The 14,195-nt window shown below is 36.9% G+C and overlaps 1 protein-coding gene across 1 annotated transcript in view; it reads right to left on the bottom strand.

Moving 5' to 3' along the window:
* Nucleotides 1–267: 267 nt before the first annotated feature.
* Nucleotides 268–14,195, bottom strand: part of adamts2a (ADAM metallopeptidase with thrombospondin type 1 motif, 2a) — an 89,688-nt gene continuing 75,760 nt past the window's right edge. The window contains exons 13-21 of the mRNA XM_051876637.1: nucleotides 11,406–11,539; nucleotides 9,529–9,652; nucleotides 9,308–9,388; nucleotides 8,826–8,989; nucleotides 7,050–7,209; nucleotides 5,938–6,070; nucleotides 5,589–5,795; nucleotides 3,391–3,521; nucleotides 268–3,279 (exon numbers count right to left, since the gene is read on the bottom strand). Coding sequence (XP_051732597.1) covers nucleotides 3,098–3,279; nucleotides 3,391–3,521; nucleotides 5,589–5,795; nucleotides 5,938–6,070; nucleotides 7,050–7,209; nucleotides 8,826–8,989; nucleotides 9,308–9,388; nucleotides 9,529–9,652; nucleotides 11,406–11,539 — 1,316 coding nt within the window. The 3' untranslated portion in view covers nucleotides 268–3,097. The remainder of the gene's footprint in view (nucleotides 3,280–3,390; nucleotides 3,522–5,588; nucleotides 5,796–5,937; nucleotides 6,071–7,049; nucleotides 7,210–8,825; nucleotides 8,990–9,307; nucleotides 9,389–9,528; nucleotides 9,653–11,405; nucleotides 11,540–14,195) is intronic.

The following is a 14,195-nucleotide window of genomic DNA, read 5'->3' on the forward strand; positions in this document are numbered from 1 at the left end:
TACAGCGGGACCCTGAAAGATAAACCAGTAGGAGGCTGACGTCAATACAATAATGGGATATATATTTAATATTTTATAAAGTTATATTATATATATATATATATATATATATATATATATATATGAATAATAAGAAAAAATGAAATATGGAAAATAAGGCATGCAAGAATGTGCAAAAATAATGTGTGTGTGTATATATATATATATATATATATATATATTAATATAATATAATATAATATAACATAAATAAGGAATGAAATATGAAAATGAACCAACAAGAGACTTAGTGTGGAGTTAGTAGCATCAATACAATATTGAGAAATAAAAAAAAATAAAAAATAGGATATGTAAAGCAAGCAAATTTAAAATATGTAATATATACGGTCTCGTGGACTTAACGGACACGCGCGCGCGGCAGCCATTGTAAGTCCACAAGACCGAAAGTGCATAGAAGTGTGCCATTTGGGACAGGGCCACAGTCTTGCGGGCTCAGCAGAAGTGCGCATCGAGGGCGCATAGCAGCCGCAGAGGGGGCGCTCACGAGCATCCTTCTTTAAGCTTAAATGACGAATGGGGCACCCTACGGTCTTGTGGACTTAACTGACACGCGCACGCAGGGGCCATTGTAAGTCCACAAGACCGAAAGTGCATTTAAGTGTGCCATTTGGGACAGTGCCAAAGAGCGCCATGTACTTCATTCCTGAATGAATCAGCCCTTCAAACGAATCGAATGAATGAATGACTCACTGTCTCACTCATTAAGACATTTACCGCCACCTACTGGCAGTTTTAGATTCTTTTTTAGAGTATCACTTCATAAAATGATGATCATATTTCCATCTTAATAGTAAAAAAAAAAAAAAAACATTAAAGGGATAGTTTACCCAAAAATGAAACTTCCGTTATCATTTACTCAATCATTTCTTTCTAAAGCTACTTTTTGTAATGTCTCTTTGATGATCTTTTGGGGGTAATTTCTCAGTCAAATTTGACATGCTATTAATTTGCAATTAATTAGATTAATCGCTACATTGTGTAATTAATTACATTAAATATTTTAATCGCTTGACAGCCCTAAAATAAACATAAAAATATTATAATATAATAATAATGTAAAGAAAATAATGAAAGAAGCAGAACACCAGGAAATGAGGAAAAGGGTGCAAAGCATACAGTTAGTCACACTAAGCAAAACACAACATGAAATTATAGAGCAAGAGCACATATTCAGAGGGTTTAAGTATTCAATATATTACTTGACCCTTTATTCCCATAAACACAGCCGACAAGAAACCACAGTTACATAGAGACTTCCTGTCAAATATAGAGCATATACAAGACAACACGTACAACTTTTCTCAGTACAATGTAAACTGCTTTGAAATGTCACACCATTCACAGTTTAGTAAACACTTTGGTAAAACATTTCAACACCATCAAATCCATTGAAAAACTGACAATTTTGAGGATTATAGTTATAAAAAAAAAAAAATGGAAAAATGGCACATCCTGGATTACATTTAAACAATCACATAACGTAACCGCACGCACTGTAATGTTATCAAATGCTACACTCTGGAATGAAAGAGCCATGACAAATAAGACCTACAGAGGCCAGCATTCAGCAGAGATCTGACTACAGGCCACATGCTGCCTTCAACACCCTATTTGATATCAATTTAAACCACTTTTAATTACTTTAATTAATGTGTCCAGATGTGAGGTGGTCTGAATATGTAATTCCAGAAACATGCTGGAAGAACAGTCGAAAACAAATGCTACCGTTGGTGCTTTTTATTGTAAAGCTTGTATCGAAGTCTTGTGTGTTTAAATAAAGGAGGATTATTTCCTGGACCCTGTTATATTTCTTTCAGTTACTCAGATGTACAGCCATTCTTATTAAAAAACAACAGGGCCCCTGTCTCTCTGTCTCTCTCTCTCTCACACACACACACATACATACAGGCAGACACTTTATAATCCTTTAAAATTTCATTGTAACTTTAAATACTCTTTTCATCATGATATATACTATATATGTATCTCAAATCATTAGGCAAGGAAACCTGGCCTGTAAGGTCAAAATACATAGATAAATACAATATATTACTTTTGTTACTGGTGTAAGAGATAACAGTCATTGAATATGTTATTAATGTTACTAAGTATGTTCAACATCATTTAATATATACACATAATTGCTGTATAGTTTAAAAAAGGCCTGCATCGCTAAAGCTTTGTCTTTCCACAGACTCGCAATCATACAGCAGTGAAAGACTGTGATATAATCGAAGATCTGAGGAGCAGCAACTATCTTCACTCCCTTAGCTGTAAACATCCATATTCTTTGTTCTTTTCTTTAGCTGCCTCTTTTCGAAATTCAGTGGGCATGCAAACGTAAACTCGTGTCCCTTCAACCAAAGGCAAAAATGACTGATGTGAGAAATTACGCAGAAGCATGAGGTATTTTTTATCTTTCGATACGACATCAAACGCCGACACGCAACCGATTTGTAAAATAAAATGTGAGTGTTAAAGCGTGCTCCATCTTACCATTCTCATCATATAGAACAAAGAAAATGGGTAAAAAAAGAATGAAACATCTCCATAAAAGTTTCTTTTCATGATTCCATCTCAGTTCTTAAGACATTTTTCAAGAAAATATATACAAAAATACATGACATTTAACAGTCAAAATAAATTAAGATTATGGCCCACATTGCCATTTTAGTGATATATTCTTTATGCTCATATTGTATATGTATTGAATTGACAAATTGACTGAAATGCTCCAGTCACTGGCGGTACCGGACCAACTCCCTCACACAGGAGTTTGTTTCATAAAGTTTGTTGAATGATTCACCCTGGAAGTCGTCACAACAGTCATTTCCATATTACCTGACGTAGCACAACCATCATGGCTTCTAAAAACAAGGCCCCTTCCGCACAGGCACCTACTGCCCTATTTCAATGCAATTTTAGGCCGTGTTTAGCCCTCAGCCCTGCAGAAGACCAGGGGCAGGGGAAAGAAACAGCCCGCAGAATTCCCTCGAACGAAGGAAATGTTAAGAATCTGAGAGGGACAGAAAAGTGCTCAAGGTAGAGTGTAACAGAGCCATAGCGTAAGAGAGAGAGGCAGGGTCCAGGAAAGAGCGGCCATGCAGCACACAGCAGGTTGAGGACTGGAGACGGGCCGTTTACTTGAGGAGATCTTGGGCGCTGGGAACTCGGGGTCTGCTCTGGAGAGCCACTGGATGAGGAAGTTCCCTCTGTCATCTGAGAGTTGGGAGAGAGGTTTTAAGAAAAGGGTTATGTGGTTTTGGTTTTGAAGGAGTCTAAAGTGAAATCTGAGGAGCTTGTATACTGTAGGTCAAAGTGGACACTCACTTGGACACGGTGTCAGCAGACATGGTCTGATGTTCTCAGGTTTGGTGTCCATGCAGATGCCGATGGCGTTATCAGGGGTGCTGCACATGACCTGCCGCTCCTGAGTCCCATTACCACAAGTCACTGAGCACTGCACATACATACAGAACACATATAAACATATAGCAGAATGTGACAATAGCTGTTTCCATCCAAAGTTGCTAAATTGCAATATCGCTTAAAACATTTGCGAATCCCCTGAGAACAAAATCGTCACTTCCTGATAAACTGGTGCTAAATATCACTAAGAAATGTAGAAGAAGCCACTGCATATAATGATTTTCATATATAATAAATTATTTGCATCTCAGAGCGAGCAGACGAAATGCAATAAACGTGTTATCTTGCTTTCAGAGGTGAATGTAAGATGTAAGACAGTTCTGGGAGGAATTATACCGAACCACATTGACGACAGACTTCTGAATGACCAAAACAGCATCAGGAACAAGATTTTTCCACTGGTTAGTACAGTTATGCCGTCCCATTGTGCAAAGTCACATGATTTTTTTGATGCGCATCGAGGAATTTATTCGGTAAATGTGTTTCCATCGTAGTTTATGCGCATGTTTTCTTATCGGATAGAAATATTATCCAACCCAAACGAGCGCATCATTTTTTTATGCACATTTTTAGAATTTATGCGCATCTTGGCATTTCCATCCAGCAGTTTTTGATGCGATATTACAAAATGCGCATAAAAATAGGTGGATGGAAACATAGCTAATGATATTGATTAACTTACAAACAGACCTCACTGTTAAAATAATAATAAAAAAGATTTTGAGAAGAAAATCGTGACGAGAATGATTGTTTTGGGAATGTTTTGAGAATAAGGTTGTACAGTACAGTACATTAGGAGATAAAAGTAGTCATATTTTAATGATAAAATCAAAATTACAAGAACAAAAATCATAGCACTGAAGTCACAGTAAACTCACAATGAATGTGAAAAACCCTTAAAGGGATTGTTCACCCAAAAATGATAATTCTGGCATTAACTACTCACCCTCATGTCGTTCCAAACCCGTAAGACTTTCGTTCATTATCGGAATGCAAATTAAGATCTTTTTGATGAAATCTGAGAGCTTTCTGTTCTTCCATAGACAGCTACGCAACTACCACTTTGATGCTTAAAAAAGTTCATAAAGAGATTGTAAAACTAATCCATATGAATTGAATGGTTTAATCCAAATTTTCTGAAGAGACTTGGTCGCTTTATATGATAATTTATGCTTTTATTCACATATAAACATTGATCAGCAAATATAAGCAGAAGCTCAACCGAACCTGCTTGACGTGTGAGAACAAACCTCTTGCGGAAGCTCAAACGTGCTGCGTAACACACGAGAATGAACCTCATTGGTTCTCGCATGCGTTAAGCAAACATGTTAAATGTTGATTAATGTTTGTATATGAATATATGCCTAAATTAGTTTTTTTTTTTTTTTCATATAAAGCAATTGCGTCTTTTCAGAACATTTGGACCGCTCAATTCATATGGATCAGTTTTATGATCTCTTTATGAATTTTTTGAAGCGTCAAAGTGTCAGTTGCGTAGCTGTCTATGGAGGGACAGAAAGCTCTCAGATTTCATCAAAAAGACCTTCATTTGTGTTCCGAAGTTGAATGAAAGTCTTACGGGTCTGTAATTAATGACAGAATTTTCATTTTTGGGTGAATTATCCCTTTAAAAATTCACTTAAAAATGGGCTTTCTATCTTCTGTGGAACATAAAAGACATATTAAGGAATGTCTCAGTGTTTTTTTGTTAATGCAATGGAAGTCAATGGTGACCAAAACTGTTTAGTTACCAACATTCTTCAAAACATATTTTGTGTTCCACAGGAAAAAACAGTTAATTTTAAATGTTAATTTAGAATGACATGAGGATGAGTTAATGACAGGATCTTCAGTTTTAAATGCTTCAAGTGAATTTAAACATCGCAACAATTAAAAAGTACAGTATGTGAAATGGTTATTCATTCTGGATTTGCTGAACATTGCATTTAACAGTCATATTATTTGTGTTTATAAACATCAAAAACTTTGAGCATTAGATGGCGACAAAAATATGAGAAATGAGTATGTACAATTAAATATCCAATACTGATCAAGTTTATTTATATGATAAATGAAAAAAATCTCACTGATACTAACCTTGAGACCAAGGTCCAGTTCTCCACTGTGCGGGGCATAGGTGACGATTACAGGGTCGTCGTCCTTCAGGCCGGTCGTCGTTGCAATATTTGGCGTTGATGGCTTTGTATGTACCGTCCAGTTCAGGCCTCACACAGCGCACAGGTCGAGTCTGAGAACCGGTCTTACCACATGATTTACTGCACTCCTCCCATTCTCCTGTCACCCAGCTGATATACACAATACACATTTAAAATATGTCCACAAACTCCCATATCCTTACACCATCATCCATCACTCATTGTGTGTGTTCAAGTACAATTGTATGATATTGGTTTGAAAACTACCACATGGTGAACCTCATTTGCTTACATTGGTTCTGAGCACTCCTTCTGGTTGCAGGCTCGACTGATGGCGCGGGGTTTGGGTATGTTGGCGCAGAGTGTGCGGTGTACCATTTTGCCATCCGACTTCCTCCGGCATCCAAAACGTGTGTACTGTTTCCCTGTAAGCCAGATAAATAGACAAAACGGCACAATACAAGCTGCTGTCTCTTATGGTCGATCCAAGTTTCAATCAAAGCTCATGTCTGTCAGGGTTGTGCCGTTCAGAGTTGAACTGAGAATTAAATTCTTTTATCAATTTTCCTCAATTTGAATTGAATTTGAATTGAGGTACCAAACAGAACTGTAATTCAAACCTTAATTTAAGGAAGTATAATGAAATAACAAATACTTTTACTTTTCAGTATGAATTACACATAAACATGTTATCATACACTACCTTTGAAAAGTTTGGGTAATTTTTTTTTCTTTAAATTAATAATTTTATTCAGCAAGCATGCATTCCTTTGATCAAAAGTGAAAGAAAAGACTTTTATACTGCTACAAAATATTAATGTAACAAACAAATGCTGTTTAAATACTTTATATTAATGAAAGAATCCTGAAAAATATATCATGGTTTCCACAATAATATTAAGCAGCACAAATGTTTTCAGCATTGCTAATAATATAAATGTTTCTTGAGCAGCAAATCAGCATATTAGAATGATTTCTGAAGGATAATGTGACACTGAAGACTGGAGTAATGATGCTGAAGATTCAGCTTTGCCATCAGAGGAATAAATTACATTTTAAAAAAAAAAAAAAGAAAAAAAAAAGTTATTTTAAACTGTAATAATATTTCACAATATTGTTTTCAACTATTTTTTTTTTTTTTTTTTTACATAAGATCAAAAACATAAAAAAATCATTCCAACTTCAAACTTTTGAAGGGTTTTGTACATAAAGTTTTTTTTAAATGTTAATAATCAATGTTTGAAATGCAACCTATTAAAAAAATATTTTAAAATTAGTATTTAATTGTCATTCCTAACTAAATTCCAACTCAGCATACTGTGGGACATTGTCAATTCAATTTCAATTCTAAGTCTATTGAAAGTGAATTGAAAAGGAGAAATATTCTTCTATATTGCTGTGTACCTCCGCCACATGGCTTGGAACAGTGCGACCACTTCCTGAGAGCCCACTCAAAGTAAATTGTGTCATCCTGAGGCAGGGTGTTCTCCATTGATGAAAGCGGGTCTTCTGGCAGGATGTATTTGTATGAAAGCGTGACTTTAGAAATGCTCTGAGAATGAACCTGGAGAAGATGTTTGTTATTGGAGAAGTATGTTACTTATAAATATATTCTATTGAGTAGCCTTATTGCTATCATGTGATTTAACCTTAATTGTCCTTACCAACTAGGGATAGTTAATTTTATTTCATTTACTCACCCTCATGCCATCCTCAATGTATATGACTTTCTTTCTTCAGATAAACACAAACGAAGATTTGTAGGAAAATAATCAATCTCTGTGAGTTCATATAATGCCATTGAATGGGTGCCACCCGTTTGACGCTTAAAAACTACACACAGCGATCGTGACAGTAATCCATATAACCCCAGTGGATGAATCAATGTTTTCAGAAGCAAAACGATATGTGTGTGCATAAAAAATACCAAGTTCTGTCATGAAACTCTAGATGGCACAGGCTGATGAGTCCTTAACACAACCTGCTGACAATTACATTGTTAACTAAACTGCACCAGCTGATTGGTTCCTGTTGCATCTGCAGCCAATGAACTTGCTGCTCAACATTTAAATAGTTGGTCAGCGTTTGCTGTAGCAGTTTACAGCGTGCTTTTAGAGTTCCTCTGAAGCCCTCCACCTTCCCCAGCTCCACCTGTCTAGATCTGCTATAGGTAATTTCCTGTTATTTGTGCAGCAGCATGTCTTTCATGCTCACTGTGTATGTATATCCATGTTACTTCTCGTGTGAACTTCACAACGCACTATTGATATCAAGCTAAACTTGTGAACACGCCTAGGACATTCAGTCAGAAGCGATGGTTTATTTATTTTTCTCACACACACCTTTAATTTAGCTTCAGAAGACATTGATTCATCCACTGGGGTCATGTGGATTTCCGTCACGATAGCTGTGTGTGGTCTTTCAAGCATCAACTGACTGGAACCAATTCACTTGCATAATATGGACTCACAGAGATGGATTATTTTCCTAAAAATCTTTGTTTGCGCTTATCTGAAGAAAGAAAGCCACATACACTGCCCGGCCAAAAAAAATATGGCCATATTCCAGGATGACAATGTCACGATTCATCAGGCTTAAATTGTGAAAGAATGGTTGGAAGGGAGCATTAAGAATCATCAGTCCAGACCTTAAATTCATTGAAAGTCTTTGGGATGTGCTGGAGTAGACTTTACAGAGTGCTCGACTCTTGCATTGTCAATACAAGATCTTGACCAAAAATTGATGCACCTCTTGGTGGAAATAAATGTTGTGATGTCATTTCAATCAAGAGGTGCAACAATTTCTGGTCAAAAATCTTGTATTGACAATGCAAGAGTCAAGCACTCTCCAGCACATCCCAAAGACTTTCAGTTAGGGTTAGAAGAACTTTTGCCAGACATAAAACATGCTAGAAACATAATAATCACGGCAATAATGATCCAATTATAGACTCTTAAGCATTTGCCTATTTAAATCCAAACAGTGACTTTTTTTAGGCCGGGCAATGTACATTGGGGATGGCATGAGGGTGAGTAAATGATGAGAAAATTTTCATTTTTGGGTGAACTATCATCCAGTATTTAGAAATGCACTACTATAGTGCCCTTATTATCCCTGAATGTCCTTTAGGCTTAGTTCTGGATTTATAGTTATAATAACTGATATAAATCTCATTCTCACCATTATGAGAACTCCATATTTGAGTGGTCCAGTGGTCTGCACTGTCTCCATGTCATCATTGTTAGCATACTCCCACGCCACACCTTTCTCGATTACTGTACGTGACTCAGGAAAATCGCCCTCGTCGTTCAGGAAAAGATGATCTGTGGCCTGGTTCTTCACCGCTAGCAGAGGACAATTTAACATTAGGACAATCATGCAGTCCAATTTATGCACCAAGTGAGAAAAAACAAGGATCAGTCTTCATCATGCTGATTTAATATGCGTTTCTTGTACCTATAAATCACAATTTTGGAAGGCATTAATTCTAAGTAGCCAAGATGCTTCACGGCCACTGAGCTGGAGCTCCTAATGGTCTCAGTGCCAGGAGGAGTCCAAACCTCTCCATCAATAACAAACAGTGGGAGGCCAGACACTTGCATTATGAAGGCCAGTGTTGGAGTAATTAATCACACTGCCATTTGCTGAGAAGGAGCTTCTACCTAGAATATGTGGAGTTCCTTTGAATTCACGGATCTGTATGTGGCGTGCTCCTCTAGGAATCTCCAGGATCTTCAGAAAACCTAGGAATAAAATTCAAAAAAGCCAAAATGAGATTTGAAAATGGAAGAATTTCCAGATTATGATGAAATTTTGGGATGAATCTGGGTCGAAAACATTGGGTGACCTGTTCATGGAGTCTGCAGAAAGGGCAGAAGCTCACCTGGTTTCCTTGTGCTGCGGGTGAAGTTTCCTTTGACAATCTTGCAGGTGGAGTTGTCTCCTCCACACACACCACACTTATCATCCTCTAGCTCCGAGGCTATAACATTGTCACAGCCCACTTTCTGTGCAGAGAGCAGGGTTTAAGAGAATATATAGAGAGATGTAGGCACAACTAAGGTGCTGACCTGTTGATTTATTATGTATGGAGTTGGTCGACTCTTGAGGCCTTCTAAATTGAGATGACCAGCCGAATACTACTAAATTCATCAGTAATAATCATAGGCAACTAATAGACAAATAAACACTGCAAAAACTCTAACAGAACGCTAATTGATCTCTCTAACGCTGTGGCATTAGCCAAACAGACATACTTCCTATTCCACGAAACCCTATATTTTGTACCCTTGCCTGCGATCGCCCTGCTGGACGATTATGAAAACTTCTGTTTAGCCAGTCTCCTCCCCAGTGCCACCTGTAGAGATCTGCTACAGGGGTTTTAATATATTCTTGCAGCAGCATTTCCTTTATGTAAGTTATTTTAAAGGATTAGTTCACTTTAAAATGAAAATTAACCCAAGCTTTACTCACCCTCAAGCCATCCTAGGTGTGTATGACTTTCTTCTTTCTGATGAACACAACTGGAGTTATATTAATAAATATCCTGACACATCCAAGCTTTATAATGGCAGTGAATGGGAAACAACGAGTATGAAGCTCAATAAAGTGCATCCATCAATCATAAAGGTACTCCACGCAGCTCTGGGGGGTTAACAAAGGCCAAAAATATGGATATTTTTTCTTACACAAACGCATCGCTTCACTTGAGAAGGACTTTATTAACCCCACGGAGCCGTGTGGAGTACATTTATGTTGGATGGATGCACTTTCTTGAGCTTCATACTTGTTTCCCGTTCACTGCCATTATAAAACTTGGATGCGTCAGAATATTTATTAATATAACTCCGATTGTGTTCATCAGAAAGAAGAAAGTCATACACACCTAGGATGGCTTAAGGGTGAGTAAAGCATGGGGTAATTTTCATTTTAAAGTGAACTAATCCTTGAACTAAAATGAACAAATTCTTGTATGTGCTCAGCAGCATAGCAGATCATGTCCACCAAAATCAAACATATGTACATTTCATGCCGCATGCCAATAAATGCTGGTTAAATAATTCACTCAGAGAGTTGTCATGATAAATATATCAATACTTTTTACATAAAAAACAAGACAAAATACTGATTAAGAAAACTATTTCTGCAAAATATTTCTCCAAAATATTTAAATTTGAATAACTGAAAGCTTTTATGTGTGGTGCAGCAACCATAGCAATAAACGTCCTTATAAAGGCTAAGACAACATTATGTATGAATGGAATATTAGCTCTAAACTTAATCCTAATTCAATCCAGTACTCATATTTGCCAATAAAATCAATAAATGTCAATAAAGTTCAGGTAGGAAACACTCTTGAACACACAACTGCATGGAAACAATCACAGATCCTCTCTTTCCCTTACTGAGTGTCAGTGCCAGTACAAATTCAAACCCATTCTTTTCCAGACATTCATATCCCTCTCAGATTATAAAGCAATACATCTTGGAATGCACTTTATCTTTTAATTCCAGTAGCAAAACATCATCAATCTGCCCTACCCACAGGACATCACAGTCATGTATTCCACCAATAACAGAACTAGCTAAAAACAAACCATTCAAGATAGTGTTCTGTTCTAGCTCAACACTTTACACGGCAATGAGGAGTGGAAAGGCCTCAGAAGGCTGATTAGACTTGATATTATTCATTCTATGGCATTTTGGAGGATGAACTTCAGTGATGGATGGTTTGTGTAGGTGTGTTTGAATAACCTTTACCTCACACTCCCCACGCACACACACGCTGTAAGGGTCTTTGTAGGAACAACGTGTGCCGTCATGCACCATTCTCTTCATGGACACCACGTCTCCGGTCTCTTTTGACTGGCAGTATAGTTGACATCTCTCTTCAGCTGTCCAAAAAAACAGACCACAGACAAATTCATACAATTCATTTTTGTAGCTATTTGTCTGTGAGGTGAGTTTTATGAGTTTTAGCACACATACATTTTTGACACTGAAATGAATAATAATCATTAATAAGCATTTTAGGTATGTGCAACTTTAGAAAAGTACAAATGTTTACAAAACCTTTTTAAGTTTATATAATTCATGGAATTAATAGGTTGTTGTTTTATTGTATTTTAATGAGATTCATTAAATATGTTCACTGCATCACTTTTACTTAAAGGTGACCTATTATGCAAAATTCACTTTTTATATTGTTTTTGAACATAATTATGTGTCTGCAGTGTGTGTACACAACCATCCTATTGTGATAAAAATCCATCCACTCCATTTGTTATTTTCTCCGTAAATCGGAAACAGTGTCTCAAAATGAGTCATTCAGGAATGTGTTATGTCACATTGGAACAGGCCCCGCCCACGACTGGCACAGAATCTGCCCTATTAGCTTAGCTCCTCCCCTGAGTGAGCTGTACACAGTCCGCCATGTTTATCTCCTTGCCAGAGCATTTAAAGGGTTAGTTCACCCAAAAATTTTAATTCTGTCATTAAGTACTCACCCTCATGTTGTTCCAAACATGTAAGAACTTTGTTCATCTTCAGAACACAAATTAAGATATTTTTGATGAAATCCGACAGGTTTTTTTTTTTTTTTTAATCTCCCATAGAAAGCAATGAAATTACCAGAAAAGTAGTAAAGACATTGTTAAAATAGTCAACGTGACTACAGTGGTTCAACCTTAATGTTATGAAGCGACAAGAATACTTTTTGTGTGCAAAAACAAAACAAAAATAAGGACTTTAATCAACAATTTCCTCTCTATCCTGTCATTCTCCTACGCAGTTACGTTGAAGAAACATTGCAGAGGTTCCGTGTTTATGTCCGAACGCCAACTCTGTATTGGTCGGCTACTGTGTCAGCATCACACGCATGCGTCGTGGTGCTCACGTGAACAGCGTCAGCCAATACTGAGTCAGCGTTTGGATGTAAACACGTAAGCACTGCACTGCATCAACTGCGTAGGAGAGAGAAAGGGTAGAGAAGAAATTGTTGAATAAAGTCATAATTTTTGTTTTGTTTTTTGCGCACAAAAAGTATTCTCGTCGCTTCATAACATTAAGGTTGAACCACTGTAGTCACGTTGACTGTTTTAACCATGTCTTTACTACCTTTCTGGACCTTGAATGTGGTAATTTCGTTGCTTTTTATGGGAGATAAAAAACCTGTCGGATTTCATCAAAAATATCTTAATTTGTGTTCTGAAGATGAATGAAGGTCTTGCTGGTTTGGAATGACATGAAGGTGAGTAATTAATGACAGAAATTTCATTTTTGGGTGAACTAACCCTTTAACAGCAGCATTCATGTAAGAAATGTATTCTTAATAAAGCTACTAAAGTTATTAATTCAAAAGCAGTGAGTGATTTTCTGTTTTTCTTTTGATGTTTGATTCATATTAATAGCATATACAGCAGGTACTTTATATTACTCTGCTGTCACTTTAATACACAGATATCTAATATACGCATGCGATTTCTTTCCTCGCTTTTTACTTTGACATACATAACCGACTGTGTTTATGTGAACTTTATGTGTTTTGACATTACCTTGAGTGTACATGACAGCTTAAGCACATTAAGCTTAAGCTGACAGCCAGCTTTCTGTGTGTGTGCTTTGAATGTGTGCGCTCAGAAAATCATATATCAGAAGTTTAAACTGACATGGCTTTAAAATGCATGCAGATAATAACTTTCATGATGACAAAGAACTGCAATGTCACATGAGCATTACCGTGATATAGATGATAATCAAAACCAAACAGATTTTTTGTTCATTTTTGGCAGAGTATCCGAAACACGAGCTGTAAAGGCACAGCGCTATTCTGGATAGGGGGCAGCAGCTCATTTGCATTTAAAGATACATGCACGAAAATAGTAGGGCAGGGACAATACTATGCATCATGATTCGTGGATCATTTCTGATATTTTCGCAAATCGCAAATCGATTCTGAGCTTAGTTTTTAACAGCACATGGCGCTCTAGGCTATTTTTTAACCGCATGCTCAAATGCACACAGGGAAGAGCGCTCGTGCATTTGGCTGAGTCTGACAATGTATTTGCACCTCAAAATGCTTTTATGACACTAGAAATAATTGTAATTTGCTTTAACCTTTTCAAACTTTATGAATGATTATTTTATAGAAGGTTCAAGTGGCGTGTAAGGAATTGGAAGGAAGCAGAGTACGGCTGTTTCTAAAGCACACAGTGCCATCTGCTGTTGAAAACTAAGCTCAGAATCGATTCGAGAGAGATTTGCGATAAATACGGAAAATATCAGAATCGATCCAGAATCATTTCTCTATTCGCGATGCATCAATGTATTGTCCCAGCCCTAGAAAATAGCATGTTTTGCTTCCACTCAAAAAAATGGGCATTTTCAACATTTTGTGGGATATTTTGAGCTGATACTTCACAGACACATTCTAGGGACACCTGAGACTTATATTACATCTTGTAAAAAAGGGCATAATAGGTCCCCTTTAACACTTAATATGACATTATAATTGTTTCTATAAGATTTATGGTGTGTCCGTCACTTTACTCA

This window comes from Ctenopharyngodon idella, chromosome 21 (genome assembly GCF_019924925.1).
Source record: "Ctenopharyngodon idella isolate HZGC_01 chromosome 21, HZGC01, whole genome shotgun sequence".
Classification (NCBI taxonomy): Eukaryota; Metazoa; Chordata; class Actinopteri; order Cypriniformes; family Xenocyprididae; genus Ctenopharyngodon; species Ctenopharyngodon idella.